General features: G+C 53.7%; 1 protein-coding gene across 4 annotated transcripts; it reads left to right on the forward strand.

The window, feature by feature from the left end:
* Positions 1-37: 37 nt before the first annotated feature.
* Msi1 (musashi RNA binding protein 1) lies at positions 38-26804 on the forward strand. Of its 4 annotated transcripts, none has more exons than XM_021162672.3 (15): positions 38-239; positions 410-450; positions 1056-1137; positions 1237-1321; positions 4272-4313; positions 5919-6011; positions 9177-9225; positions 10960-11042; positions 11775-11892; positions 16412-16492; positions 18078-18134; positions 21183-21251; positions 21826-22013; positions 22479-22542; positions 24926-26804. In XM_021162672.3, exons 1-14 carry the CDS (start codon positions 181-183, stop codon positions 22518-22520), a joined length of 1089 nt encoding a protein of 362 aa, XP_021018331.1. In that variant the 5' UTR covers positions 38-180; the 3' UTR covers positions 22521-22542; positions 24926-26804. The 4 variants fall into 4 exon arrangements, with proteins under 4 accessions (XP_021018331.1, XP_029332787.1, XP_021018335.2 ...); XM_029476927.2 differs by having other exon boundaries at positions 21859-22013; XM_021162676.3 differs by lacking the exon at positions 18078-18134.
* The last annotated feature ends 205 nt before the right edge of the window (positions 26805-27009 follow it).

Raw genomic sequence — 27009 nt, forward strand, 5'->3', positions numbered from 1 at the left:
GGCCCCCGGCGGGCCCTCCCCTTGGCCGTCCCCGCCCGCCCGCCCGAGCGGGGTCGGGGGAGGGGGCAGCATGGCCTGTCCGTCCGGCCCCCTTCGCCGCGCTCCTCATCTGCCCCGCGCCGAGCGCCGCCGCCGCCGCCGCCGCCGCCGCTCCGCTGCCCGCGCCGCCCGCGGCTCCCGATGGAGACTGACGCGCCCCAGCCCGGCCTCGCCTCCCCGGACTCGCCGCACGACCCCTGGTACGGTCTGGCCCGGCCCGGCCCAGCCTGCCCAACCCGCGTCTGTCCCGGCCCCGCCAACATGGCCGATCCGGGTCGGGCCGGGGCCTCCCCGGGGCTCGGGCCCGCGCCCCCTGCTCCCTGGCGCCGGGCGCTCACGCGGGCCCTTTGTGTCTCTGCTCCTCCCGCAGCAAGATGTTCATCGGAGGACTCAGTTGGCAGACCACGCAGGGTGAGCCAGCCCGGGGATCGCCCGCCGGCCCCCGCACCGCCACCCTGCACCCCTTGCGGCACCCCAAGCCCGGACGCCCCTGCCCGGCCCCGCGCCCCGCTGACCCCGGGCGCCCTCGTGCCCTCTTCCGCGCCCCGCCCCGGGGACCCCGAGAGCGCAGCACGCTCAGCGAGCGCGCACGGCCCGGCGCGGGTTGGGGAGCAGTTGTGGGGGGTGGGGGGTGGGTTGAGGGGGCATCGGGGGGGCGGGCTGGGCCCCCGGGACCCGCCAGCGGCAGCTCCAACTCCGCTCGCACCTGCGGCTCAAACTTTTGTTGAGGCTGCTCCCGGAGCGGCGGGAACCCAACCGGAGCGGTCCCCTACTCCAGCCCGGCCCCGGCCCTTGCCTTGCCGAGGCCCCGGTGGGCGCCAGGAAGGCTCCGCGGGACCCCCCTTCCCCAATCCCCGGCGAGGGCAGGGGTGGGGGGGCCGGCCGCGGAGAGCGCGCGCGGGCAGCTCGGCGCGGGGGCGGCGGGGCCGCGCCGGGGTCACCAGGGGCAAAGGACGGGGGAGGAGGGGGAAGGGCTCCGGGCCTGGGCTGGTCCGAAGGCGAGTGTGTGGTTACAGAAGGGCTGCGCGAATACTTCGGCCAGTTCGGGGAGGTGAAAGAGTGTCTGGTGATGCGGGACCCCCTGACCAAAAGATCCAGGTGAGTCCCGGAGACCTCTCCTGCCACCCGGCTCGCCCCTCCCGCCGAGGCCACTCGCTGTCCTTGTAACCATCTGCCTCTCCCTCACTACCGGCGCAGGGGTTTCGGCTTCGTCACTTTCATGGACCAGGCGGGGGTGGATAAAGTGCTGGCGCAATCGCGACACGAGCTCGACTCCAAAACAGTGAGTGGCCCTCGGGGTTTCGGGGGTCCTTTGGGAGAGGGAGACTGCTGGAGGAGAGAGATCCGGGACTCTCTCTCGTGGGGACAGTTGCATGGAGTTTGCAGAGTGCGAGAGCTGTCATGCCCTGAAAGTTTGTCAGTGGAGTTAGGGACAGAGGGAGGAAAGAAAAGAAAAGAAAAAAAAAATCTCAGGCCTGGGATAAGATGCCACACGCCCCACCTCCAGTGTTGGTGAGGGACGCAGCAACTGCTACCCTTTCTCTGTGAGTACTAATCTTGGTACTTCTGGCTTTGGGGTGGAGCCGGGTCCCTCTCCTACCCCCAGATTGAATGAGTCAGGGCTACAGTTACCCACGGTGGCTTCTCTGAAATCTAACTACTATTTGACTCTGTGACACCCCCTTTTCCATTCCAGACCAATGGCAAAGCATCACAGAGCCCTCCCGCTCCCCCCACCCCTTCTCCTTCCCGGACTTTGGTCAGTGAGCTCCTTGCTTTTGTAGAAGACACGAACCTTCTTTATCCTTACAGGGGATTTATGAACAGGGAGCTAGCTTGCAAGGAAATTGGAAATAGAGAGAAAAAAAAAGTGCTCTGTCGACCAGATCTTAGGAGACCCTGCCTGTTTGGCATTCAAACTCCTGGAACATTTTGCTTCTTTCCCAGTGTTCCCAGTGTCTTGGACCCTGCAGGGGGCGCTGGCGGAGGCCAGCTCAGGGGTTCCAGAAGGCAAAGGAGAAAAGCAGAGGAAGGCTCACTTGATGATGGGGGTGTCTGTCTGCCAAGGGTGGGGAGGACTGGGACAATGTGACCTCTCTCCACACTCCCCCATTCTTTCTTCCCCAGCCCTGGGCCTCCCTGCTTGGGCCAGTAACTAGCTCCTGTTTACCTGCAACAATGGCTGGTTGTGCCCCAAGAATTTGTTAAATTACTGTCTGTCCCCAGCTCCTGTTATCTCTGCCCAGTGGCTCCCACTCCCGCACACAGTAATGAGCAAATGAAGCCAGGCCTCGACTTTGCCTGTTCTGAAAGGCTCTTCCTGGCTCAGCCCAAGTGACCCAGGCTGGGGAGAGAAGAGACAGTGGCCTATTGTTTTTGACGATTATCTACCGTCAAGCTGCCTGTTTTCCTACCGTCCCCTGTCCTCAGAATGCACCGATGGCTTCTGCTGCTCTCAGGAAGCTGAGTGCTGGGGTGGTGGGGAGCTGGAGGCGTCCAAGATTGATAAGGGGGTTGGAGGGGGGAGGATGCTGAGGGGGACATCCTTAAGATATGGAGACTGCCAACCGCAAGGGCTTTGTCTGTGTTTAGCATCTCTGGGCTGGGGAAAGGGGGCGGGAAAGAGTCTATTTTGGGTTCTGAATTTCACCTTTTATTTACTTGTTGGGCCTTATTTATGTTGCCAGCTGTGAGTCAGAGTGGAGGTGTTTGTGTGTGTGTGTTGGAGATTTGCTGTGTGTGGGTCTGGGGGAGTATGGCCGTCTCTCCATCAGGGTCTGTTCAGGGGGCTGTTGGAGGTAGGTGGCTGCTTCTGGAAGAAGGAGGGTGAGGTTGCATGAAATCACAACCTCAGATGAACACTTAGGTGGGTTTGGTCTCCCCTGAGATCACAGGACCTGGCTGTAGGAGGGACATTGCCCTAGTGCGGGCTTTGGAGATCCGTCTCTGGGCAGATTCTGGAGGGGAGCTGGCAGAAGGTGGCTTCCTGGTTTATGCCATGTGGGCAGAGGGAAGCTGGGGCCAGTTGTCTAGAATCCTGAGTTTTGAACAGAAGGAACTTTAGGAAAAAGAGAGATCTCGTCTGTGATTGGCTGGTAACTTCTAAATGATGTCCATCTGTGTGAACAGCAAGAATTGTCACGACCAGGCCTCACGGGTCCTGTCTCGGTCGCAGAGTACCTGGTGTTCTGTTTCTTACTGTCTGTCAGCAGGGCTAGAGCACCTAGGAATGGTACCCAGGTGTGTCCCGGTTTCGTCAAGGGCAAAGGTAACCTGGTAATGGCACCTTTGTTTGTGCAGCGGAGGGACGTTGACAAAGGGCCGCTTTCAACCTTTATCTCATTTGAATCCCCCGCAGCTGCCCTCCGGAGGAGTGGGTGTGATTGTCCCCACTCTGCAGATGCGTGGACTGAGGCTTAGAGAGGCCTATGAAGATTAATAACCTTGTCCTGTAGCCCATTTCTTAAGTCCCATTCTCTCTCACACCAAGAAAGACTACACTCAGCCTCACCTGGAGCCTCGCTCTCCAATAGGAGCCATTCGCTTTCAGCTCCTAAGGAGGGTTGTCAGCGGCTGGAGGAAGTAGGGAGACAGTACTGAGCCTATTCCTGGTGGGTCCAGACTCTGACCTTCACATCCTTTTCAGGCAAAGGCTAGATAGTCTGGCAAAAGTCTTGTTTTGCAAAGTCAGAATAACACGAGTCACTTAGGCAGGTAAGGCACTGACGCTGACACCCTTGTGGAGTCTGTTTAGCGAAACCTTCGGTGTATCTGATACTTGGTGAAATCAGGCTTTAGCTCACACAGTTTTGGGGGTTTTTGCTGTGAGCTAGACACCAACCACGTCCCATGCTGTGTGAGCGTGATCTGAAGAGAGCTGCAGATGGACCTTTGTTAGTTGTCAGTTTAGCAGGTGAACTTGACCTTGAAGCTCTGAGGAGTTAAATAACTTGTCCAGGGTCTCACAGCTAGAAAGCAGTGTGTGTGTGTGTGTGTGTCTGTGTGTCTGTGTGTCTGTGTGTCTGTGTGTCTGTGTCTGTGTCTGAGAGAGAGAGAGAGAGAGTGAGAGAGTTGAACCCTGCTACTTGCTTTAACCACTCTGTAGTCCTACCTAAAGCCATTGTAGCTCCTCTTACTTCTCTGTGCCCTGGGATGAAAGAAGCTGAAGGTCGTGTGACCACCCAAGGCTATATATGATACCCAAGACTCCTAATCTGTCCCTTTTCTCGCAGATTGACCCCAAGGTGGCCTTTCCTCGGAGAGCACAGCCTAAGGTAGGTGTGTGATGGGAATGGTAAGGGGGTTGCTGGGAACGTTCCTTTATTCTGGGCAAGTTGGGGTAGTGGTTCTCTCAGCGAGCTCTTCTTTGGCAGATGTTCCTGGAGCATCTGTTTGGTGTGTGTCTCGAATGGGCAGGGGTAAGGAGAGAGGATGTCTGGTGCATAGAATTAAGACACTACCCTTCCCACCCATGTGCTGGGGTGGATGGCGGATAACGGGGCTGTGGGAGTTGCTTTGTTGTACAGTATATGAAGTAAATACAGTTTGGACCCAGAGTGTAATTCTGACCTGTTGGATCACAGCCTCTGGATGCTAAGCCTTGGGGATGGGGGCAAACCCATAGTGGGCTTGTCCCAGGCTTAGGTGAGGGAGCTTGCCTCTTGACTCTAGGCCATTCTCCTGTCTCTGTTTTGAGATGTGTTGGGCTTTCAGAGGGCGAAGAGAGGTGGGAGCCTTTCAAACTTCTCACCTGTTGGGTTTTCACTTGAGGCTCTGTGGCCGTGTGAGCAGATTTCGGAGCGGCTGAGCAGAGAGCATGCATCAGGATTTGTGATGCGGGGCAAGGGCCTTAGATTTGATTCCAGGCATTGTGGCAGCTGGCCAGACCTTAGGTTTTAAGCAGTTGACTTATGGGCACTGGAAGAAAGGCCACCGTTACAGCAGTACCAGGAGCCTGGATCTCCACGTTTGTGTGTTGAGATCATCCCAAACCCTGGATGTTCCTTTTTCTGGAGGTCTCAGTTTCTCCCTTGATGGCAACCAAGGTGCTCTGAGACTGTGAGCCCTGCATTCCATCAAGGCTGCCAGGTCCTGCTGGGGCAAAGAGGGAGAGAGAGAGAGAGAGAGAGAGAGAGAGAGAGAGAGAGAGAGAGAGAGAGAGAGAGAGAGAGAAACAAAATCTAGAAGACAAGAGAGGGGGCATCCTTGGAAAGGATCCAGCCTAGGGTCTGAAAGTAATTATGGAGCAGGTATCCGAAGGAAGCCACACCAGGCAGCGCATGGTCAGAATTGGGTTAATTCCATTAAGCAGTTTGGTGACAGAAGGTGCCTCAGTGTTAGGATGGGGCTGGGAATTGCCCTGGATTAGCCATGCGCTCCTGGGGTAATTAGGACCATGTGGTCTTCCTAAAACAGGGCTGGGGGCCACAGGGAAGCTGCCTGAGGTTGGTTGGCTTGGGAGGAAGGTTGGTGAGGAAACTGTTGGTGTTCCTTTCGGTGACACCCCCGTGGTATCTTTGGTGTCTCCCAGGAGAAGTGGTGGGGTCTTCATGCTAGGCAGTGAGTCTAGGCCCTTGGCATGCCTCCCCTGCCCCCATCCTTGTAAGGTTACGTAGGGGAGGCATTTTCCATACACAGACCCCAGGGAGGGAGGCGCACTAGAGCCAGCCAGAGTGTGGGGCACACAGCTGCCCGTGGCAGGCCTAGAGGCAGGAGTCCAAGGGGGAGCTGGGAAGGGGGCCTTGGAGAAGCTGGGGCCACCGAGAGCTTGTCAGCTGCCATCCTGGCAGGAGGGGACCCCCCCTCCCGCCACAGCCCATGCTGATGAGGGGGAGGCCACAGGACTCAGATGCCCACTCGCTCCTTCCTTCCCCTGACAGATGGTCACTCGGACGAAGAAGATCTTCGTGGGGGGGCTGTCTGTGAACACCACGGTGGAAGATGTGAAACACTATTTTGAGCAGTTCGGAAAGGTAGGTCTTGCACTGTGGGTGTTCCTGGGAAAGCCCAGAGTATATAGATCAGGAGGAACAAGCAGGCCCAGGGGGTGGGTGGCAGGCAGTCAGATCACCCCACAGGTGAGGTCAGACCAAGTCACAGTTTGGGGATCTGGACCCATCTGTGGGGCCCCAGACTCTGGGCCTCTTCAATAGAGTCTCTCATTACCTTTCTACCTTTCCTCTCTATTTTTCTCCTGCTCTTCACTCTCTCCCCGGGGAGGAGGCGCTTCAGTAGCCAGTTCAATCCAGCGCTCCCCTCCCCTTGCCCTCTTGGGAGCTTGCACCTGTCCAGACCACAGGCAGCTGCACCTTCCTTCCACCAACCCCCCCTCTTCCCCTTCCTGGAGAGAATGATAAGAAAGCAATAAATAAGAGTCCTTATTGCAGTTGGGTACCCCGCTTAAGCAGGTGGGGAGCTGGGGATGGCTGCTGATTCCCCCAGGTATTGGAATTGAAGAAAACACCCCAGAGTCTGCCCCAGCCCCTGAGAGGTCACTAGCTCTCAGCTCTTGGGTGTGTCAAGATTTAATTTCTGGGCCTTGGGAGAGGGTAGTCTGTGAAAGAGAGGTGGGTGTGGTGCCGCCCAGACAATAAAGGCATCCAAGCAAAAGCAAGCTGTGAATACCCCCAAGGATTCACGGGGTCTGTCTGGAGTGAGGATGAAGGAGGAATGAATGCCCGCCTGAGTGTTTCAGGTGGTCTGGGTCCCGTGCCCACTCTGTCTTGGGATGTGAATTCCCCATCAGGCCAAGCTGGACCAGGCTTGGGAGATAGGCAGTGAGCCGTGGCTGGGTGGGGGGTCTGCAGGCCAGAGGATGCTGACGTGTTGAGGCCAGAGGCCTTGGCTCAGGCGCCTCCTTGGGGATCTGGGTCCAAGACTCAGGGCAGGCAGAGCCTGGGCCCCAGAGGGAAGGGCGCTCCTGGGAAGCTGCAGGCCCCGGCTCGGCTCCGGCGGGGTGTCTTTGTGTCTGAGCACCGAGCATTAGAGCCCGCACTAATCTGATCCAGCAGCTGTGATTGGAGGCCGCCTGCCCCCGGGGCCGGCGTTGCCGTGGCAACCGGGCCCCAGGAGAAGCCGTCAGCGGCCGCGTCTTTTGTTCGGGCCTAAATCGGCGTTGGCATGTGAAACCGGCCCGGGGAGGCCAGGGGGAGCTGGAGAATAGGCTGCCAGGGAGCGAGGGGGACAGCCGGGAATGCCAAGGGCCCCGCGGCTGCCCCCCCAAACCCCACCCCGCCCGGATCGAGGGGCCGCCACGGAGGGGGTGAACAATGGTCAGCCGCCATGGCTGCCACTCAGGCTTAGCCGCCGCCGAACTTGGCGGCTCCCACTGGTCAGCAGGCCTCGGTCGCCTCCCCTCCCCCCCTCCGGAGCCCCCCTGCCCCCAGGTTCCCATGGAGACCAAAGCCTATTAAGGACACTGGGCTGGGAGCCTCCCTCCCCTCAGCCAGCCTCAGGAGGGGACACCACCGGTAGGGGGTACCCTGGACCCCTAGCCACTTTCCTCGGGTGGGAGGGGGGCTACCCCGGCCACCACCCCACCACGGCAATGGGGTTTCTGTCCAGCTAAGCCCGGCTTGAAGGATGCTGGGGACCAGGGATGTTGTGTGTGGAAGGGAACCGGAAGGACTGGATTTGACCTGAATCAGTTTGTGGGTCAGGCAAGAAACTCAAAGCTGCAGGATTAAGGAGGAAGGTGTGGCTGGTTTTTCTGTTCATTCACTCATCCATTCAAAAAATAATTAATTGAGCACAAGTCAGGATGGTCCGTAGAATAGTGATGGCTATTAACAGCTAAAGCAGCTGTCCTGGTGGGACCTGGGAGTCCTCCCCTGTTGGGACTTGTGGGCCAGTCCCTCCGTAATAAAGGTACCAGCTGCTATTTATTGAGTGCACCCTGAACCCCCCCAGCCCTGGAAGTTGAGCGTTCTACGTACGCCTTACACCTCACGCCTGTAGCCGATAATCAGTCTTATACCCATTTTACAGACTGTGGGATCAAAGCCGCAGAAACCTAAAGCCATTTATTTACCCAAGGATACCCAGCCAGCACACACGGTATCTGAGCTTGCCCTATTTGAAGCCTGTGCTTGAGATGTGCTGGCCTTAAAGAAAACGGGCTTAACTGCCTCTTTGGGGTTAGGGATAAGACTGTGGTCATAGGTTTGAGAGCTAAGATGGCATTCTGCAGCAGGAAGCTCTCATTTCTCCAAGATTCTCCGGGAACCCCACTGCCTCTTAGATCAGGGCGGCCTGGTCTAGATTAGTCCCTAAGGAGAGCTTCCAGGTTCTCTAAGGAGACCCAATCTACTTCTGGGTCTGCCTTAATGAGGCATGAGAGACAGAAGACAGATGAGGAGCCCGGAGTTCCGTGGGGCTAGGCTGTGCCTCTCCCTCCAACCCCCACCCCACCCCAGCCATTGGGAGTCAGGCCAGTGGTTGGAGTGGGATGTGGAGACCAGAGGGTCAGATGTAGCCCAAGAAGGAGGCCCAGGAGGCCCTGGCTTGTCCCTGTGTCTGAGAGGATGCCTGGGAGTGGAGGGAGGGTAGCAAGGAGCCCCGTCTGGGGTTCAGGGGAGTGTGGCTAATGTAGACCCTCCCCCTCCCTCCCCTCTTCCCCTCCCCCAGCCAGTGCAAGGCAGGCAGCCCAGGCAGTGAACTCTGCTTGCTTTAATTACAGCCTCTAGCCAAAGGAAACCTCAATTAGAGCACCGGGCTGTAACAGAAGGGAGTCTGGCTGCTGGCCTTTTCCAAAAAGGGAAGGAGAGGCTTTGGTTTCCCCACCTCGTAATCTTGCATTTCTTTTCCCTAGCACCTACTTGTGTGCCCTTTCCTCCCTGGCTTTGTGCAGGGCTTGCTGTATGACCTTGGCAGGTGACCCCACCTCCCTGAGCCCCTCCGTTTCCTAAGCTATACCATGGAGATAGGGAATGTTGGGATGATAGAGGCAGAGTGTGGGGCATACATTCGGAGTTTAATAAATACAGACTGAGCTGCTGAGAATCTGATGGTTGTCTCTGGTGTGCTTCCGGGGAGTAGACAAGAGGGCTGTAGGTTCTGGTTTGGTTTGGTTTGATTTGGTTTTTGTGGGTGGGGGGAGGCTGGTGTCTGTGGGGCTAACACAGAAGTCTGTGTTTCAGGTGGATGATGCCATGCTGATGTTCGACAAAACCACCAACAGGCACAGAGGTGAGTGCGGCTCCTCCCCCTTCCTTCCCAGGCTGGGCCCAGGGCCCTGGTCAGCCAGGGGGCTGCAGGTCACAGCTGCCCTTTCATGTTGCCTCCTGACATCCTATCCCTGAGGAACCGCATCCTCTCCGGGGCCTGGCCTTACAGAAGGCTTTTGTCTTCTCCTTTCCTGCATCAGAAACTTTGCCAATTGCAGAGGAGCCGAGGACACCCTCCCGCCCCCCCCCCCCCCAATGGTGCCCTGCACCCCTCCCTTGGCCAGTGTCTGCTCCGGCCTGGCCTGGGCTTACCTTATCCCTGGAAACCAGAGCTGGGGCCAGGCTGCCCTGGGGTCAGGCTGGCTCTACAGCCTCAGGCGGTCTGGTTCACCACCGCTTCTGAGCTGAGCCCAGGTTTCACAAACCCCTTCCTTGGCCCTGAACCTGTGTGTCCTACCTAGTTGTTTTCCCCCCAGCCCTTGGGGGACTCCCTGAAGAGACAGGCAGTTGGGGCAGTTTCTCAATGGCTTCAGCGGCGCTCTTAGCTTCTGTGAGCAGAACGGTGTGGGCTGTGAGTGGCTATGAGTGTGTGAGAGGTGTAGTGTGTGTGGGGTGGGGTGCTAAATGTGCCTGGTTTGCCAGGGCAAGCATACCTGCAGAGTGTCCCCCAGTGTCTGTGAAAGGGGGTTGCGTGTGCAGCTGAGGGGAATAAAGCGTCTGTTAGGTGTGAGCTCATCCTGTTTCTGTGGGTTTTGCTCTTCTGGGTTCAAGCAAACCCTTGGTTTGAAATGACTCCCCTTCCCCCAAAAATATGGTATCTAAAGGGCTGAGAATGTTAGAGATGCTAGACCCTAGTTCTATCTTCAGCCAAAATAATGAGAGACAGAGACAGAGACCTAAATCACATCTGTACCAAGCAGGTACAGATGTTTTTCTCTCATCCATTCCCTGAACTGTGGAGTGTAATAATAGGCTGTATGGAGCACTGGTGTTGGGGATTAGAAGTTCACAGGTAGGCATGGATTCTATTGCAAATGTGCGGCTCTGTATAAGCAACTTGAGCACAGCATAGACACAGATTTGGGGGTCACAGTGAAGCACCTAGGACCCTTAGTGCTGCGATTCCCAAGGATGGCATTTCATGACGGCTCTGCCACTTTAAAAAAAAAAAGATTGGCCAGGCAGTGGCCAAGCAGGGCTTTAATCCCAGCAGAGGTAAGAAGGCAGATGGCAGGCAGATCTCTGAATTCCAGGCCAACCTGGTTTACAGAACTGAGTTTCAGGACAGAGAAAACTACCCAGAGAAACCCTGTCTTGAGAAACCAAAAACTTCGTATTTATGTATGTGTGTCTGTGTGAACGTGTGCCGTATGTGTGTGGGTGCCCTCAGAGAGGACAACTGGAGCTACAGGCTGTTGTGAGCTGCCCCATGGGATCATGGGGGATGAGAACTCGGGTCCTCTGGAAGAGCAGCAAGTGCTCTTAGCTACTGAACTGTCCCCTACAGCCCCAGCCCCTCTGTGACCGCTCTCCAACTTGCTGTGCGACCTTGGGCACATTAGTCCACCTCTCTGAGCCTCTGCCTGCTCTTCTGTAATTTGGGACCTGAAACCTTGACTCAGACAGTAGTTGGGTTGCTCTCTTAGGCTATGGGCAGAGCCTTTCATTAACTCTCAGACACTTGCCCACAAGAGATGAGCCGTGGTATGTGTGCACCCGTGCTTCTGACCTGGCCTCGCCCTTGTCCAACCTCTAGGGTTTGGATTTGTCACGTTTGAGAGCGAGGACATCGTAGAGAAAGTGTGTGAGATCCACTTCCATGAAATCAACAACAAAATGGTGAGCTGGGATCGGTCGGGGGTCGGAGGTCAGGGGTCGGAGGTCGGGGGGGTGGGGTCGGGGAGACCGGGACTCCAGGAGGAGGCAGTCAGGGGAGCTCTGGGGTTCTGTAAATAGGTAGAGGTGGGGCTCTCTCAGAAATCAGCAGTCTGTCATTCCGAACAGTTCAGGATGCAAATAGGAAGTGAACGCCTTGGGACAGTCTCTCTCAAAGCCCAAGTGTCCACTTTTATATGGGATTCCCTACCTTGGTGGCAATGGCGGGGTATGCCTTTCAGCCCAGCCTGGTCTGCAGAGTGAATTCCAGGAGAGCCAGGGCTACACAGAGAAACCCTGTCTTGAAAAAAAAAAAAAAAGGGAAAAGGCGAGGATGGAAAGATGGGAATCTCAGCTCCATGTCATGGAACATGCCTATAATCTCAGCTCTCTGGGCAGAGGATTGTCACAAGTTCAAGGCCAGCCTGATCTGTATAGCTGATCTGTATAGCAAGTTGCAAGCTAGCCAAAGCTACACTAAGACCCCACCGTAAGAAAATTAAAATGAGTTAAAACTAAAAATCAGTCATGTAGGAATCATAATGCATGTTCACGGTTGGTCCGGTGCGATCGTTCCCGTGACCGAGCTAGCATCTGTAAAGCCCTTCAGACATAGTGAGCGCTCTTTAACCGGTCATTGAAGTAAGGAGAAGGAGGCCTGCTGTAGCAGCCTCTGACCATCAGCTTTCGTTGCAGGTGGAATGCAAGAAAGCCCAGCCAAAGGAGGTGATGTCCCCGACGGGCTCGGCCCGGGGCAGGTCTCGGGTCATGCCCTACGGAATGGATGCCTTCATGCTGGGTATTGGGATGCTGGGTACGTGCCAGGCCTACACCTGTGGCTTTTTTTCTTGCCTAGTCCTGCCCCTGAGGCTTCTGGGGGTGGAGGGGGGCAGGCTGGGTGGGTGTGACTTCTCCTCGTGGTCTGCCCTTCTGTCTGAGTCAAGAGTAAAGGCAAAAACTGTGCTTCCAATCTGACAGACCTGCCCGAAGTGGGCAGACTGGTGTGGAACACTGCCCTCTTGTGGTGGTTCTGATATACTGCAGACGTTCCATAGTATCTGGTCTCCTGATTATTTGGGGTATGTGTATCCATCCCGCGTTGAGCGCCTGATGCATGCTAGGGATTTCCAGCCATAGTTTTCCTGAGTTCAGGGTGAAGTATAGGCTGCCAAGAGAGTGTGGGCAGAGATAATTGGACCAAGACTCTGGAGAACCAGGAACCACACAAGAGTTACACTGAGCCTGTAGGTTGGGTCTGCGGGCAGTCATGGGGAAGTAGGGAGAAGCATACCAACAGGGAGAGTAGCATTGACAGAGGTCCAGAGGCTTGAGGACGGCTTGTTTGTCTCACTCAGCTAATTCTCATGTTGTTATTGTTGTCTTTGTTGTGTTTTGTGTGAGGGGTAGGATCTGCTGTCACTGGGCTGTGGTTCACCTGAAAGACAGGAGTGTCTTCTATAGAGGGATCCGGGGGGCCATGGAGGTCCAAGGAGCCACCTAAACAACCACGGAGGTTCCCTGGAGTAGGTGATGGGACTGGCCATGAGCCTTGAAATCAGCCAAGAGTCAGCTGTGCTTTGAAAAGCATCCAAGGGACTGGGATGATGGACCAGTGGTTAAGAACACTAGCTGGTCTTTTGAAGGACCCAGGTTGAATTCCCTAGCACCCACATGGCAGCTCAGAACAACCTGCAACCTTAGTTCTAGAGGCTCTGGCTCCTATTCTGCATGGCACTGTGCACATTACATAAAAATATTTTTTAATTAAAGGAAGGGGGAGCAGGAGAGATGGCTCAGCAGTTAAGAGCACTGACTGCTCTTCCAGAGGGTTTTTTTTTTTTTTAAAGATTTATTTTTTTATTATATATAAGTACACTGTAGCTGTCTTCAGACACACCAGAAGAGGGAGTCAGATCTCATTACGGATGGTTGTGAGCCACCATGTGGTTGCTGGGATTTGAACTTCGGACCTTCAGAAGAGCAGTCAGGTGCTCTTACCCCCTGAGCCATCTCACCAGCCCCTTCCAGAGGGTTTTTTTTTTTTTTTCTTTTTCTTTTTCTTTTTCTTGGTTTTTCGAGACAGGGTTTCTCTGTGTAGCCTTGGCTGTCCTGGAAATCACTCACTTTGTGGACCAGGCTGGCCTCGAACTCAGAAATCCACCTGCCTCTGCCTTGCAAGTGCTGGGTTGTTTTTTGTTTGTTTGTTTGTTTTTGAGACAGGGTTTCTCTGTGTAGCCCTGACTGTCCTGGACTGGAACTCACTCTGTAGACCAGGCTGGCTTTGAACTCAGAGATCCGCTTGCCTCTGCCTCCCAAGTGCTGGGATTAAAGAAGACAATGCTTGGTGTCTTCTTCCAGAGCAGTCCTGAGTTCAATTCTCAGCAACCACATGGAGTGACTCACAACCATCTGTAATGGGATCTGATGCCCTCTTCTGGCGAGCAGGTGTATGTGCAGATACTCATACATTAATTTTTGTTTGGTTGGGTTTTTGTTTGTTTTTTGTTTTTCAAGACAGGGTTTCTCTGTGCAGCCCTGGCTGTCCTGGAACTCACTCTGTAGACCAGGCTGGCCTCGAACTCAGAAATCCGCCTGCCTCTGCCTCCCAAGTGCGCCACTATGCCCGGCCACATTAATTTTTTTTTTTAAACAAAGGTGAATTTCACAAAGAAAAGTACCTAGATCATGAGGTGTTATATGTATGCTCATTCCTTAGGGAGCACACATGAGAGGGCACTCGAGCACATACACACATATACACATATAGATATACATACATACAGAGATACACATATGTATACATACACACATAGAGACACATAGACTCATACACATAGACACAGGCACACACACTCACACATACTCAGATACATATATACACACACGCACAGACAACGGGCTGGAAAGCCAGCTCAGCAGTTAAAAGTCGTAACTGCCTTTGTAGAGAACCGGGGTTTCACTCCCTGGACTCATGCCTGCCCACACCCACACCGCCAGTTCCAGGGAATCCTGTAGCTCCTCACTTTCCATGCAGGCGATATGCATAGACCAGACATGCACATAAACATATACATACAAATAATCAAGGGTAAAGACAAACACTGAGAAGATGAACATACGGCCAGGGGGAGTTAGTGGCTAGCCTGTTCCAGGACGAGGCTGGAGAGATGGGTGTGTGCCTATGAGTTAAATCTTCTCTCTCCGAGGACCCGAATTCGATTCCCGGTTGTCTAACAGCTCATGCCTGTGACTCTGACCTCCCTAGGGACGTCTGTGGAGATCACAGAGCTCCCCTCCCCCCAGTCACACCACACATAGGCTAATTAAACTATAATCTTAAAATATAAAGTGTAAGTATAAATATGAAAATATAAATTATGCCAGGTGTTGGTGGTGGTGGCGCATGCCTTTAATCCCTGCACTCAGGAGGCAGAAACAGGCAGATCTCTGTAAGCTGGAGGCCATCCTGCTCTACGGAGTGAGTTCCAGTATAACCAAGGCTACATAGTAAGACCCTACCTCAAAAAATTAAATAATAGTAATAGGAATAGAATAAATTTTATAAAGAAGTACCGAGCCATCTCTCCAGCCCAGTATGTGTAAGTTTTTTCTGGGTCTTTTGAGGAAAAGCTCTTTTCCTTAAAACTATGATTTTTTTTTTTTTTTTTTTTAAAGACAGGATCTGTTGGTAACTGGGTAACCTGGAACTTGCTCTGTAGACCAGGCTGGCTTTAAGCTTACAGAGATCTGCCTGCCTCTGCCTCTCCCTTCAACTGCCTTAACGTATTTTTTAATCTTTATAATTGTGGGCACATGCGGGGGGTGTTAGCACATTATAGTTGGTTTTTTTTTTTGCATTATAGTTTTATATTGATGAAATATTTAGATCTAATGTACTATTTCCTACTATTATTAGTTGACCGAAAATTTTTTTGCTATTGCCAGCTTATTTGTTTGTTTGTTTGTTTGAGACAGCATCTTACTTCTTAGCCCTAACTGTACTAGACCAGGCTGGCCTCAGATTTACAGAGGTCCACTTGCCTCTGTCTCTCAAGGGCTGGGATTAAAGGTATGTGGTACCATGCCTGGCTCTATTTTATTTTATTTTTTTTTTGAGATGGACCCATGTAGCCCAGGATAGTTTAGAACTCGGTTCGTAACCAAGGATGAATTCTCAATCTCGCTGAGGTGACCAGCTTAGGGTGTGTTGGAGGTGGAGCTCTCTCAAAGCAGGTCTTGGTCCTCCCCAGACCGTCTGGGGCTGGAATGAGGTGGTTCACTGCCTCTCTTTTGTTGTCTACCCATCCAGCACTTTGAGAAACACCTTTGTCTTCGGTCAGTTGTTTTTGGCTTAAGTGATTTCGAACAACTATAGAAAAAAGTAATAAATAATGCAGTCAGTTGGGAGCTGCGGGGATGCCCAGTGGGTAGAACATCCACTACCCAGTCACAGAGAGTTCTTATCCCCAGCGCTGTTGTGAAAGCGACATCTGGAACCTAGGGCTGGAGCCTTCCTGGTCACCCAGTGTAGACAGTGGGGAAGCTCTAGGCTCTGGGAGAGACCCAGCCTCAAAATAAAATGAGGCAGAGAGCGACAGGAAAGGACACTCTCGAGTTACTGAGACCTTGCATGCATACACACCCATGCACCACACATGCTGAGCCTGCAAGGGCTGGTGGGGGAGAACCAGGGAGCTAATCGGATCTGAACCCGAATTCCAGTGCTCCATGAGCACTGACAGAGGGCTTTCTTCTTTCTGGGTAATAGAATGCCCACCCTCAGAGGAATCGTGGGACGACACAGGAGGAACTGTAGCCTCCGTGCAGAGAGAGGAGAGACCTGCCTGACACCAGTGTAACAAGGCCTCAGTGGTCTCGTGTGGGTGCCACGGGCAGAGATGGCATTGTGTGCAAGGGCCCTGGTCTGATCTCTGCAAACGATGAGAAACAGCGAGTCGGGGCGTAGAGGCGGGAAGAGAAAGCTGTGTGAGAGATCGGGAGCAGAGGAAGATGGGAGCCCGGGTGGGAAGAGTTGGGTAGCGGGGTTGTGTTATTCTTAACCAGTTTCAGCTCTCTGTGCCTCAGTTTCCATGTTTGTACAGTGAGCCCCTCGCCAGGCCTCCCTGATACAGCACTTGGGAGGTCTCGTAAAATAATAAACGCAGTGCCCAGCTTGGGGCTTGGTGCATAGAAGACTTCTGGAAACCTAAGGCTTATCTGTGACAAGCTAGCTGTAGGAAGACTATGAGCACTCTCAGATCCAAGCTGGCCGTGCCCCCCCCCCTCCCGCTGAGGGCAACAAGGTTTCTGACACCGCCCCTTTGTCCCATCAGGTTACCCAGGGTTCCAAGCCACGACCTACGCCAGCCGGAGTTACACAGGCCTTGCCCCTGGTTATACCTACCAGTTCCCCGGTAAGTCCCCTTGGGTGTCTCTCCACCACCAGCATGTCCCCAGTTCCAGACAGTGTGACTCCTCCTCAGGATGGCGGGCATCTAGAGTGCATGGCCAGATGCTTGGAAGGAAGGGCGTGTCCGAGGAGTCTCTTTCTCCCACCCCCTCCACCAAGAGTATGGGGATCCTGGTGTAGCCCTGCATGGTACAATTTTGCCCAGGCCATCCATTCTCTGCCTGTCTTCTGACTTTCTCCATCCCTGCCCGACTTCAGAATTGCCAGTCCCTCCAAAGACAGCCCTGGACTTGGGGGTGGGGGGGGTTCTCCAAGGGCTATTGGGATTCACGTCCTCACAAAGGTACTTAAAGGTGCTGTACTAAGTCTTCACGGGGTACCAAGTGCTGTACAGAGCCTGAGAGCTTACCTGCTGAACCTTAAAGCTGCAACATAAAGATAACACTAGGCCTATTTTTTAAACAGAAATACAAAACCCTGGGCTGTTGTGTCAGTATTTAGCATTGTTTCCTGTTAAGTATCAAATCATTTCCAGACCCTTGGTTGGTTGTCTCTGTAGTGCTGGGAGTGGACTGGACCTCACATGTGCTCCGCCAGAGCCACGTCCCAAGTGTTGTTCATCTGTTGTTGAGGTAGAGCCTAGGCTGGCCTCAAGTTCACCATGTAGCCACCTACTCCTTTTCCGTGCTGTGGCTGGTTACGGGCATTGAACCCAGGGCCTCAGGGATGTTAAGGCCTCTACCACTGAGCTACACATCCCAGTCCGTTTGGGTCTTATTTCCTGGAGGGGTCCCTAAGCATTTACCTCCCCTGCCCTTGGGCTGTTTGTTTAGCTTGCAGTCCTTGGTACACACCACAGACCCCTAGCCCTCTCGGGGATCCTGTTGTAGAGATGAGAAACTGCTCAGAGGACGGGAGAGTTGCTACAAAGATTCGACTGGGAAGTGGTGTCACTAGGGACTGACCCCAGTTAAGAATCCTGGCTGTTCTGGAGGACAAAGGTTCAGTCCCCGGCACCCTTATGGTGGCTTGCAACTGTCTGTAACTCCATTTACAGAGCATTTAAAACATCCTTCAGAACTCCAAAGGCCCCAGGCATACACGTGGCATGCATATATATATATATATACACCTGTCGGCGAAACACCCATACACATAAAATAAATAAGCCTTTAAAAAACGGAACAGAAACGGGGCCCCGGGGTGCAGATGAGTAGGTGCTTCTCTTACTGATCTAGCCTGTGTAAAGCCCTGGGCTCAGTTCTCAGCACCAAACCTCAGGAATCCCACTGCTGGTGGTGCCTCGTGCGCAGGATTAGGCGGCATCTCTAGTTTCGTTCATTCTCCCTTTCATATCCTCTGTCTGTCCGTCTCTCTCTCTCTCTCTTTCACCCCTCTGCCCCACCTCACCTACTGAGACTGTGCACTTTCCATTCCCAGTTCTTGAGTCCCATGCATGACCCGTCCCCTCGCCCCTGGTCCCCGTGGGTGCATTTCTCCCTGCCGCCCCCCCCCCCCCGTCCCCTGCCAGGGGCCATGCCAAAGGGGCTCCCCTGCGATTTCCTAAGCTGTCTTACGTTTCATTTTAGAATTCCGTGTAGAGCGGAGCCCTCTCCCGAGCGCCCCAGTTCTCCCCGAGCTCACAGGTCAGTGGCTCAGATTCCGTGCATCTCATAGGCCACGCGGGGAGAAAGGAGGGGAGAGGGACTGTCCCCTTCCCCAGGGTAAAGCTGGCAGAACGACTGTACCTGGGCACTGGCCAGTTGCTTCAGCTAATGGCCCTCGAGGGTGGGGCGGGAGGCCAAGCCAGGCAGACGGAGGTAAAGTCACTCATCTAATACTTATCTAGTGTCTCCTGTGTGCCAGGCACCGTGGAGGCTCTGGTGCCCAGTGGTGAACAGGCCAGGGTCACGAACTTGGAGCACAGCAGGCTAAGAGGGACTTTATACGCAGAACTGGGGGTGCCTGTACCCAGTGCAGCATTCTCATCTAATTTCCCCCAAGAAACTAGAACCCCCCAACTTTCATCTTGTAAGAACTTTGCAGTCCTCGTTCTGTCTCGTTAACACACCCCAAGTTACCCAGATAACTTGGGGCCCAAGCGACATACCTCCGATGGCCCCATCTGGACCCCAGGGATGCCCGTGGGCTCCTCCTAGGAAAATAAGGACAAAAACGTTTGGCCACGAGGGAGGCGCAACTCAGCTCTGGAGCTGGGTCAGGCCAAGTGGTTGTGCACATGAGGTGGGCCATGAGGGGCTTCTCTGTCCAACCCGCTTTCTTCCACCCTACCTGCGGACTCTGCCCCCCCCCCCACCCTGGCTATGTGTGGGGAAACTGCTTCAGATCTTCCTTCCAAGGGTGCAGCGGGAGAAGAGAGACTGGGGTGAAGGGGGGGAGGGGAGGGAGCAGGGTCCTGGCGGTGGTGGATGTAAGGGACCGCAAGGATCAAAGGGTCTGGCACTTGGGGCAGGGGGCAGGGCTTCCTCTCTCCTCATGTAAGACCCTTGTGTGAGTACCTACTGTGTGCAGCATGTACCACCAGGCTACCAGGCACGAAAGCAGGGGTATACCCAGACCTTACCTACTCATAGCCAAATGTACAGGCTAGCGAGGCTAGCAAATATTTATTATACCAAGAATAATTCTTTCTGATAAGAACTCATGGAGGTTGGCTAGAGTTTGCCGTGTGAAGGGCTAGAACCCCTGAGACCTTAGTGCCCAGTGTCCACCCTGTAGGCCTGAGTCAATGCCAAAGGTGTCTTGGCAGAGGGGCCCATGGACTCCAGCTTCTGCAGCCCTTTTGGAATGTGGCGTCTGAACTTTTTTTCCTGTCTTGGAACGGAGATCAGAGTATTTCTTTTATGTGTTCAGTACATATTTATTGTGCCGATGCTTGGCCAGGCACTGGGGTGGAAGGTTAAGGGGCACAGACACAGATAAGGTCCCCCACCCAGCAGGAGCTGGTTCCTAACAGAGGCGCATGGATTAGTTAAGTAAATGGAAGATCCCTGGGAAGATAAAGGCTGAACTGAGTGGTTAGGGCTTCAAGCTGGTGGAAGAACTAAACGGAGAAGGAGAAGGTGAGGGGGCGGAGTCTCAGTGAGAAGAAGCCAGTTGGATGGCCGGTTACAAAAAGGAGAATCCAAACCTCAGACACCACAGTGTCACGGGTTTGGGTCTCCTGCAGCACAACTTGACTAAAGGTTTTCAGGGGATGGACAGTCGGGGGTGTCGCGTTTATCTGGTGGTCTGCTTATCTCATATGCACAGAAGCCTGGTTTCAGGCCACAGCACTGTATATATAGTACCAGTCAGTTACAATGGAACATGGCTATATCCCAGCCCTTGTGAGTTGGAAAAAGGGGAATTAGAAGTGAGTTCAAGACCAGCCTGGGCTACACATAACAAGGCCTTGTCTCAAAAAGAAGACCAAAAACAAAAAACAAAAAGTAGAGGATAGTGTAGTATTTATTAAGGACCTACTGTATACAGAACTGCAGAATAGAAACAGGAAGACAAGCCGGTTGTGGTGGCACACACCTTTAATCCCAGCACTTGGGAGGCAGAGGCAGGTCGATTTCTGAGTTTGAGGCTAGCCTGGTCTACAGAGTGAGTTCCAGGACAGCCAGGACTAACACGGAGAAACCCTGTCTTGAAAACAAACAAAAACAAAAAAACAAAAACAGAAAGAAAAGAAACAGGAAGACAGGAGATGGGCTGAGGGACTTGGAGGGGACACTGGTCATTTTTAGCCTGGTGGTCAGGGAGGCCCTAAGGACCAGCAGAGTCAACAAACCTGGTCCCTTGGGGCTCTCAGAGTCTCAACCATCACCAAAGAGCAGACCCCGGGCTGGACCCAGGCCTCCCCATCATATGTAGCAGACTTGCGGCTTGGTCTTCATGTGGGTCCCGAACAACTGGAAACAGGGGTGCAGGTATCCCAAAATCTGTTGTGTGTCCGTGGGTTACGTTCTTCTAGCTGGGCTGCCTGTCTGGCCTTAGTGGGAAAAGAACTACCTAGCCTCACAGAGAGTTCAAGTGACAGGGTGGGGGGATGCTCAGGGCGGGGGGGGGGGGGGGTCACCCACTCAGAGGAGTAGAGGGAGGATGAGGAAGGGTTGTGGGAGGGGACAGTGAGCGGGATGTAAAGTGAATATGTTAAAAATAAATAAATTTCAGCCGGGCGTGGTGGCGCATGCCTTTAATCCCAGCACTCGGGAGGCAGAGGCAGGCGGATTTCTGAGTTCGAGGCCAGCCTGGTCTACAAAGTGAGTTCCAGGGCAGCCAAGGCTATACAGAGAAACCCTGTCTCGAAAAACAAAATAAATAAATAAATAAATAAATAATAAAATAAATAAATAAATAAATTTCAAAATGAAAAGAAAAGGAACCTCACCCCCCAGCCCCAGGCCCCTTGTAGCCAGACAGCCATTGTCCTGCCCTGTGGAGAAAGTACTGGTGCCTTATCCACAGCGGGTCAGGAATATTACTCAAGTGTGTCCTAGGGTCTGGTATGGAGACTGAGGCGCAGCTGCTCCCTGGGACGCGTTAGGTCGGGTTCAGGATGGCTGTCCACCCTGTCTGTGCTTTGACAACCCCCCCCTCCACACGAGGTCTAGGTGGGAGAAGCGCTACCGGACGGTAGGGTCCTTTCTTCTCCTCCAGCTCAGTGCACGCCCTTTGTCTTCCAGCTATCCCTCTCACAGCTTATGGGCCCATGGCAGCGGCGGCGGCGGCGGCAGCTGTAGTTCGAGGGACAGGTGAGACCTTCTGGGAAGGGAGCACAGGGAGGGGACAGAGGAGTCCAGAGGGTGTTTGTCTATTACACAAGCATTCACTGAATTGAGTGTACGAGCCAGCCAAGAGTGATGCTGTGTCCCCCAGAGCATACAAGCTGCTGGGTGTCCGAGTGCAGAGGGTCATGACCCTGCCGCTCTGGGGACATTGGGCACTAGAAGAGTTAGTTGTCAGCTGCTGCTTTAAGAAAGGCTGAGGAAGGGCTTACAGGAGGAGGATGAAGGAAGGAACAAGGGTTGTTGTAGCCCAGGGGGACAGCCAGTTTGCACAGGAATGGGCAGTGGGCCAACAGAGTGTGAAGCAATAGTGACGTACGCCAGCCTTAGAAAATGTACTAGGTTGAGGAAGACTTGAATGGGCTCAGAGGGAGAGGAGGCTGTTCAGAGGTCACACGGGACATGACGGGAGCCAGCGCGATCTCCAGGGGGTGGGGGTGGGGGTAGTCTCCGGTCCAGGGCTGGGTGGGAGGGAATTGGAGCGGGTGTGTGGGGTGGCCTTGGGCACCCGGCTATCACTCTGTTCTTTCTGGGTTGCCAGGCTCTCACCCCTGGACGATGGCTCCCCCTCCAGGTTCCACTCCCAGCCGCACAGGGGGCTTCCTAGGGACCACAAGCCCCGGCCCCATGGCTGAGCTCTACGGGGCAGCCAACCAGGACTCAGGGGTCAGCAGTTACATCAGTGCCGCCAGCCCCGCCCCCAGCACTGGTTTCGGCCACAGTCTTGGGGTGAGTGGCCTCCACCTCACCCCCTTCACGCTGGGAGATGTCTGAAACTGCGGGAGGGAGCGGCCTTGTCTATCTTGGGGAGGGGCGAGCGGGGCTTGAGGGAGGGTGACAGGAAGAAAGTATCCACAAGGACTAGAGGGTGTCCTGTGATAAGCTCTATCCTGGACTCTGTCCAGCGGCCCCAGGGTGCTGTACAAATGCAATGCCATCTCCTTTCTGTGTGGTCAGAGTCCAGCTCAGGAGCATCCCAGTTTTAACCAGGGAACTGGCTCTACACAGGTCCCCAGGCCCCGCCTTGTACACAAGTAGATCTGTGCCCCGTTAGCCCATCTGTACCAGGGCAACCCGTGCCAGCCAGAAGAACCTGTGTCTCACCATAGGGGTCCCACGGGGAGAGCAGGAGCCCCCCCACGGTTTGCCTGAATGCAACCCAGGATCCTCGGAGTCTAACTCTTTTCTTTTCAGGGTCCCTTGATTGCCACAGCCTTCACCAATGGGTACCACTGAAACAGGGAGGAGGTAGCAGGAGGTGAGGAGATGGGGGGATGTGGGGGGCACTGGGCCGCCAACCCTCAGCTATGCTATCTCGAATGCCAGCCCCATCTCCACTTCATAGAGTTCCCAGACCAGGACAAGAGGCGGGCCTGGATGCCAGCAGTGGCCAGCAGACACAAGAGAAGATGCTTAGCCTGCCACAGTCCGATTTAAGTTAAGCCAGGCATGGTGGCACATTGCCTGTCTATGATCTGAGGCCGAGGCAGGAGGATTACTTTGAGTTCTAGGCCAGCTAGGGCTACAGAGTGAGGCTCTGGGGGAGATGTGTGAGTTGGTAAAGTACCTGCTTAACCAACAAGGATCTGAGTTCAGAACCCTAGACCCCCAGAAAGATGAGCACAGCGTCCCGGACCTGGGACCCGCAGCACTGACAGGTGGCTGGGTCCCTGATGCTCACTAGCCAGCCATTTAGCCCACGTTCCCTGGGAGTACCTGTCTCAAAAAGTGAGACTGGAGAAGGCAGTTGCCATCAACCTCTGACCTCCACGTGCACGTACACACACGTGTACTTATATCCTCCCGTATACATGCATACAGTACACACATCTACACAAATAATATTTATACATTAGCCCTGAACACGGGAGGCAAAGGCAGGTAGATTACAAAGTCAAAGCCAGATTGGGCTACAAAGTGAGCTGCCAGTCAGCCTGATGTGCATAACAAGACCCTGTGTTAAAAAGCTGAATATTAGCGAGGCAAGGCAAGGCAAGGCGGTGGTGGTGGTGGCGGCGGCGGTGGTGGTGGTGTTATAGCCCTTAATCCCAGCACATGGTCAGCAGAGGCAGGAAGATCCCCTTGAATTTGAGGCCAGCCTGGTCTACAGAGTGAATTCTAGGACAACCAGGGATACACAGAGAAACCCTGTCTCAAAAAACAAGATCGAGAGAAAAGAAACAAAATATTAACTAATATGTAAATGAAATACTAATTAATCATATAACATTGGACTAACAAAGATTTGTTCTTTTATTTTTGTTTTGTTTTGTTTTTTACAATTAATGACGCCCAACATTGCTCTCTGTGTAAACTGGCTCCAAGTTCCCAAGGGACAGTGTTACATGTGGAGATTTTTAATTTGTGCTGCCATTGAACCCAGGCAGGGCTTTGCATGCCTGGCATGATCTATACTGAGCTTTACCTGTGAATGTGTGTGCCCACTCTGTGTGTGTGTGTGTGTGTGTGTCCTGCTGAGGCCAGAGGAGGGTATCAGAGCCTCTGCAGCTGGAGTCAGAGACAGTCGTGAGCCGCCATGCAGGTGCTGGGGACCCGGGTCCTGACTGATCTACAGAGCGAGTTCCAAGCCATCCAGGGATGCACAGAGAGACCCTGTCTCAAAGAAGAAAGGGGGAGGGGACGACGAGAAGGAGGAAGAGGAAGAAAAGTGTAGCTAGACAGAATATACGGATACTGTAGGAAATTAGACAGCTTATACGATAGGATATAAATTAGGTTGACATGTGTAATCCCAGCACTCAAGAGGCTGATGGTGGAGGAGTGCCACAGCCTTGAGTCCAGCCCACAACACACACAGTAAATCTTCTTAAAGGTGTAAAAATACCTGGGTCCTGGAGAGCTGCTTCAGTGATAGAGAACGCACACAACTCTTGAAAAGGGCTGAATTCACATCAGACGGCTCAAAACCTGTAACTCCAAGCCCCTGGGAATCCAACAGTGCTCTCTCCTCTACAGTCTCCTCCACCCTTGTGTGTGCATGTACACACACGCACGCACAAATGAGCATTTTTTTTATTTTTATTTTTAAACAGAATCACACTGTGTAAGTCATGGCTGGCCCGGAACTTGCTGTGTAGAGCAGGCCGACCTCAGGTCAGAGACCTGCCTGCCTCGGCCTAAAAGGGCATGCACCACCACGCCCGGCAGTAAACATAGTTGAACACGCAATAATAAATAATAATGAGGGGATGAAAACATAAGAAGAATAAAACTAACATGAGATGGTGCCGTTTTCTGTGAGGTTCAGGGGCTTGGGAGATGGCTCAGCGGTTAAGAGCACTGACCACTCTTCCAGAGGTCCTGAGTTCAATTCCCAGCAACCGCATGGTGGCTCACAACCTTCTGTAATGGGATCCGATGCTCTCTTCTGGTGTGTGTCTGAAGAGAGCTACAGTGGTCTCATGCATAAAATAATGAAATCTTCAGGGGACTCAGATAAAGCTTCGCAGGGAACGGAAATCGAGTTATTCAAGATCTGGGGAAAGTGCCCAGTGTCGTCCCAACATGTAACAGGAAGTGCAAAATCTGAACAAAATTCATCTAGAAAGAAAGGGGTTGGGAAAGACAGCGGGCATGCCTGTTCTGCCGGGTCCCACACTATCTTTCACACTGTCTTTCAGCACCCCAGCCTGCATCTGACTGAGGACCGGACTGAGCCAGCAAGGGGATTGGGACACCTCAGCCGCAGCAGCCCAGCCCCTTGGCTGCCACTCGGACCGCTACTGCCTGTCCCTCAACCCCTGGGCCCAGCCCCCTCACATCTGGCTCCCCTACTAACCTCCCTGTTCTGACCTTGTCTCTTCGCTCCCACCTGCCTTTCTCCCTGGTCACTTTTATTTATTTTTGGATTAGCCAGTTGCCCTCCCCCCACACCAGATCTGCCCTCTCCGGTCTGCCCCATCCCTTCCTGCTGCCCCCTTTATGGCACCCCCCCCCAGAAAGGCATAGCTGGAGGGCGGGCAGAAGGGGCCTGCTGCAGACCGAGGCCCCAACCCGGTTTTTTGTTTGTTTGTTTGTTTTTAATTCTGGCTTTTCCCTCTTTTTGCTCTTTACTTTTTTTTTTTTTTTAAGAAACTGTTTTTAAACTATTTCTAGGTTTGTGAATGTGAAGCCCCAGGCCGCAGGGGGCAAGGGGCCAGGTGCCCCCCACACCAGCTGAGAACGTAGTGTCTGTGGGTGTGGGTTCCTGGCCTTCTCCCTCCCAACCCTGGAGAGGAGGGCAGGGCTGTGGGGTAGGCCAGGCCGAGCCCCTGGAGCCACCCCATCCTGTATCATATGTAAATACTGTGAGGTAAAGCCCTACCCAACCCTTCCCTAAGACCCCCTTGGGGTGACAGCATTTGTCTGACCCCACAGGGCAAAAGTCCCTCCCCCCTCCCCTTCTCCCTGTCTCTGTCCCTTCCTCCTCAGACACCGTTACTGTAAGGTTGCAGACCTCAGCTCTGGCCACGGCAGGCCCATACTCTCAGGCCCTCCCCGAGTTCAAGGCCTTGGGTGGACTCTCCCCCAAGAAACCCCCTGGTTAGGGGAGCAAGGGGCCAGGGGAGAGGAGGGCTTGCCCAGAGCCACTGCTGGGAAGGAATTGGCTCTCCAAAGGCCCCTCCTGGCCCCCACCTAGGTGGGACCTTCATGGTTTCTGCTCTGAGCCCCCCCACCCCCCACCCAGGAGTGGGCATCGGGAAGCGCTTCAGCAAGGAGTAGATACCAGGAAAGCAAAGGGCTTCTCAGGGAACCCCCACATCCTCACTGAAGCTTCCCACCAGGATGATCCCGTGACCAGAGCCCTTGGTAACCCCCACCCCCCCACCCTGGAGCCCCTTTGGGAGGGGAGAAGAGACGGGGGCTCAGGGTGTGAACATGAGGTGAGACCTGGCATGGCAGGGCTGAGTCGTACCTGCTGTCAGCCCCTCTCTGTCCTTCCTGAGGCTGGGGAGGGGCCTCAAGCTCCCTTCCCCAGCAGAGACCCCCCCTCCCCGCCTTCAAAGCCCCCTTTGGAGAGTTAACTGTCTGTGTGAGGCACTCACTCAACCAATAAGTCCCAAGAACTCAAAGCAATAATCTTCGTTACCAAGATGCGCGGCTGTTAGCGTTTGTTGTTGGTTTTTGTTTTTTGGGTTTTGGTTTTTTTTTTTTTTTTTTTTTTGGTTTTTTTTCGGTTTTTGTTTTTAATATTTCCTAATAAAAGAGAAGCTACATTTTACTGGATTTTATCTTTAATTTTTCTACACATCTGAGGGAAGCCTCAGGAGACCTTGGCTTCCTTTCTCCCCCCACCCCCCATTCCCTGGACCCTCTCACCCCACTGGGCCTAACTGTGGGTTCGTGGACCTGGATTTACACTTCTGATTCGTTTGAGGAAAAAAAAAAACGAACTTTCATTTGAAGATGTTACATGGCGTTTTGAAGCCAGCAAGTTCCACCCTTGGTGTCTTTTTTCCCTCCGCATCTGTAACTTCTTTTTCCAGGTTTTATTTTGTTTTAAATTCCTAATAAATTATTTGAAAATAACTTGCCTTTATTCATGTGTGTACGAGAGTGCAGGCACACACACAATAATACAAAAGTAATGTTTATAACTCATAGGGCCAGGTGTGGTGTGTGCCTGTAATCCCAGCAATCAGGGCCAGAGCAAAAGAATCCAACTCCAACCTAGCAGGACTCCATAGTGAAACCCTGTCTCAAACCAACATGAAAAAGCCAGCAA

The sequence above is a fragment of the Mus caroli genome, unplaced genomic scaffold, assembly GCF_978045245.1.
Source record: "Mus caroli unplaced genomic scaffold, Mus_caroli_1 scaffold_4, whole genome shotgun sequence".
Classification (NCBI taxonomy): domain Eukaryota; kingdom Metazoa; phylum Chordata; class Mammalia; order Rodentia; family Muridae; genus Mus; species Mus caroli.

What these genes read in the sequence shown, in the direction of transcription:
- Msi1 (XM_021162672.3), top strand. Translation starts at nt 181, where the DNA reads ATGGAGACTGACGCGCCCCAGCCCGGCCTCGCCTCCCCGGACTCGCCG. An exon ending in GACTCGCCGCACGACCCCTG is followed by an intron (nt 240 to 409) that starts GTACGGTCTGGC and finishes CTCCTCCCGCAG; the next exon opens with CAAGATGTTCATCGGAGGAC. An exon ending in ACGAGCTCGACTCCAAAACA is followed by an intron (nt 1,322 to 4,271) that starts GTGAGTGGCCCT and finishes CTTTTCTCGCAG; the next exon opens with ATTGACCCCAAGGTGGCCTT.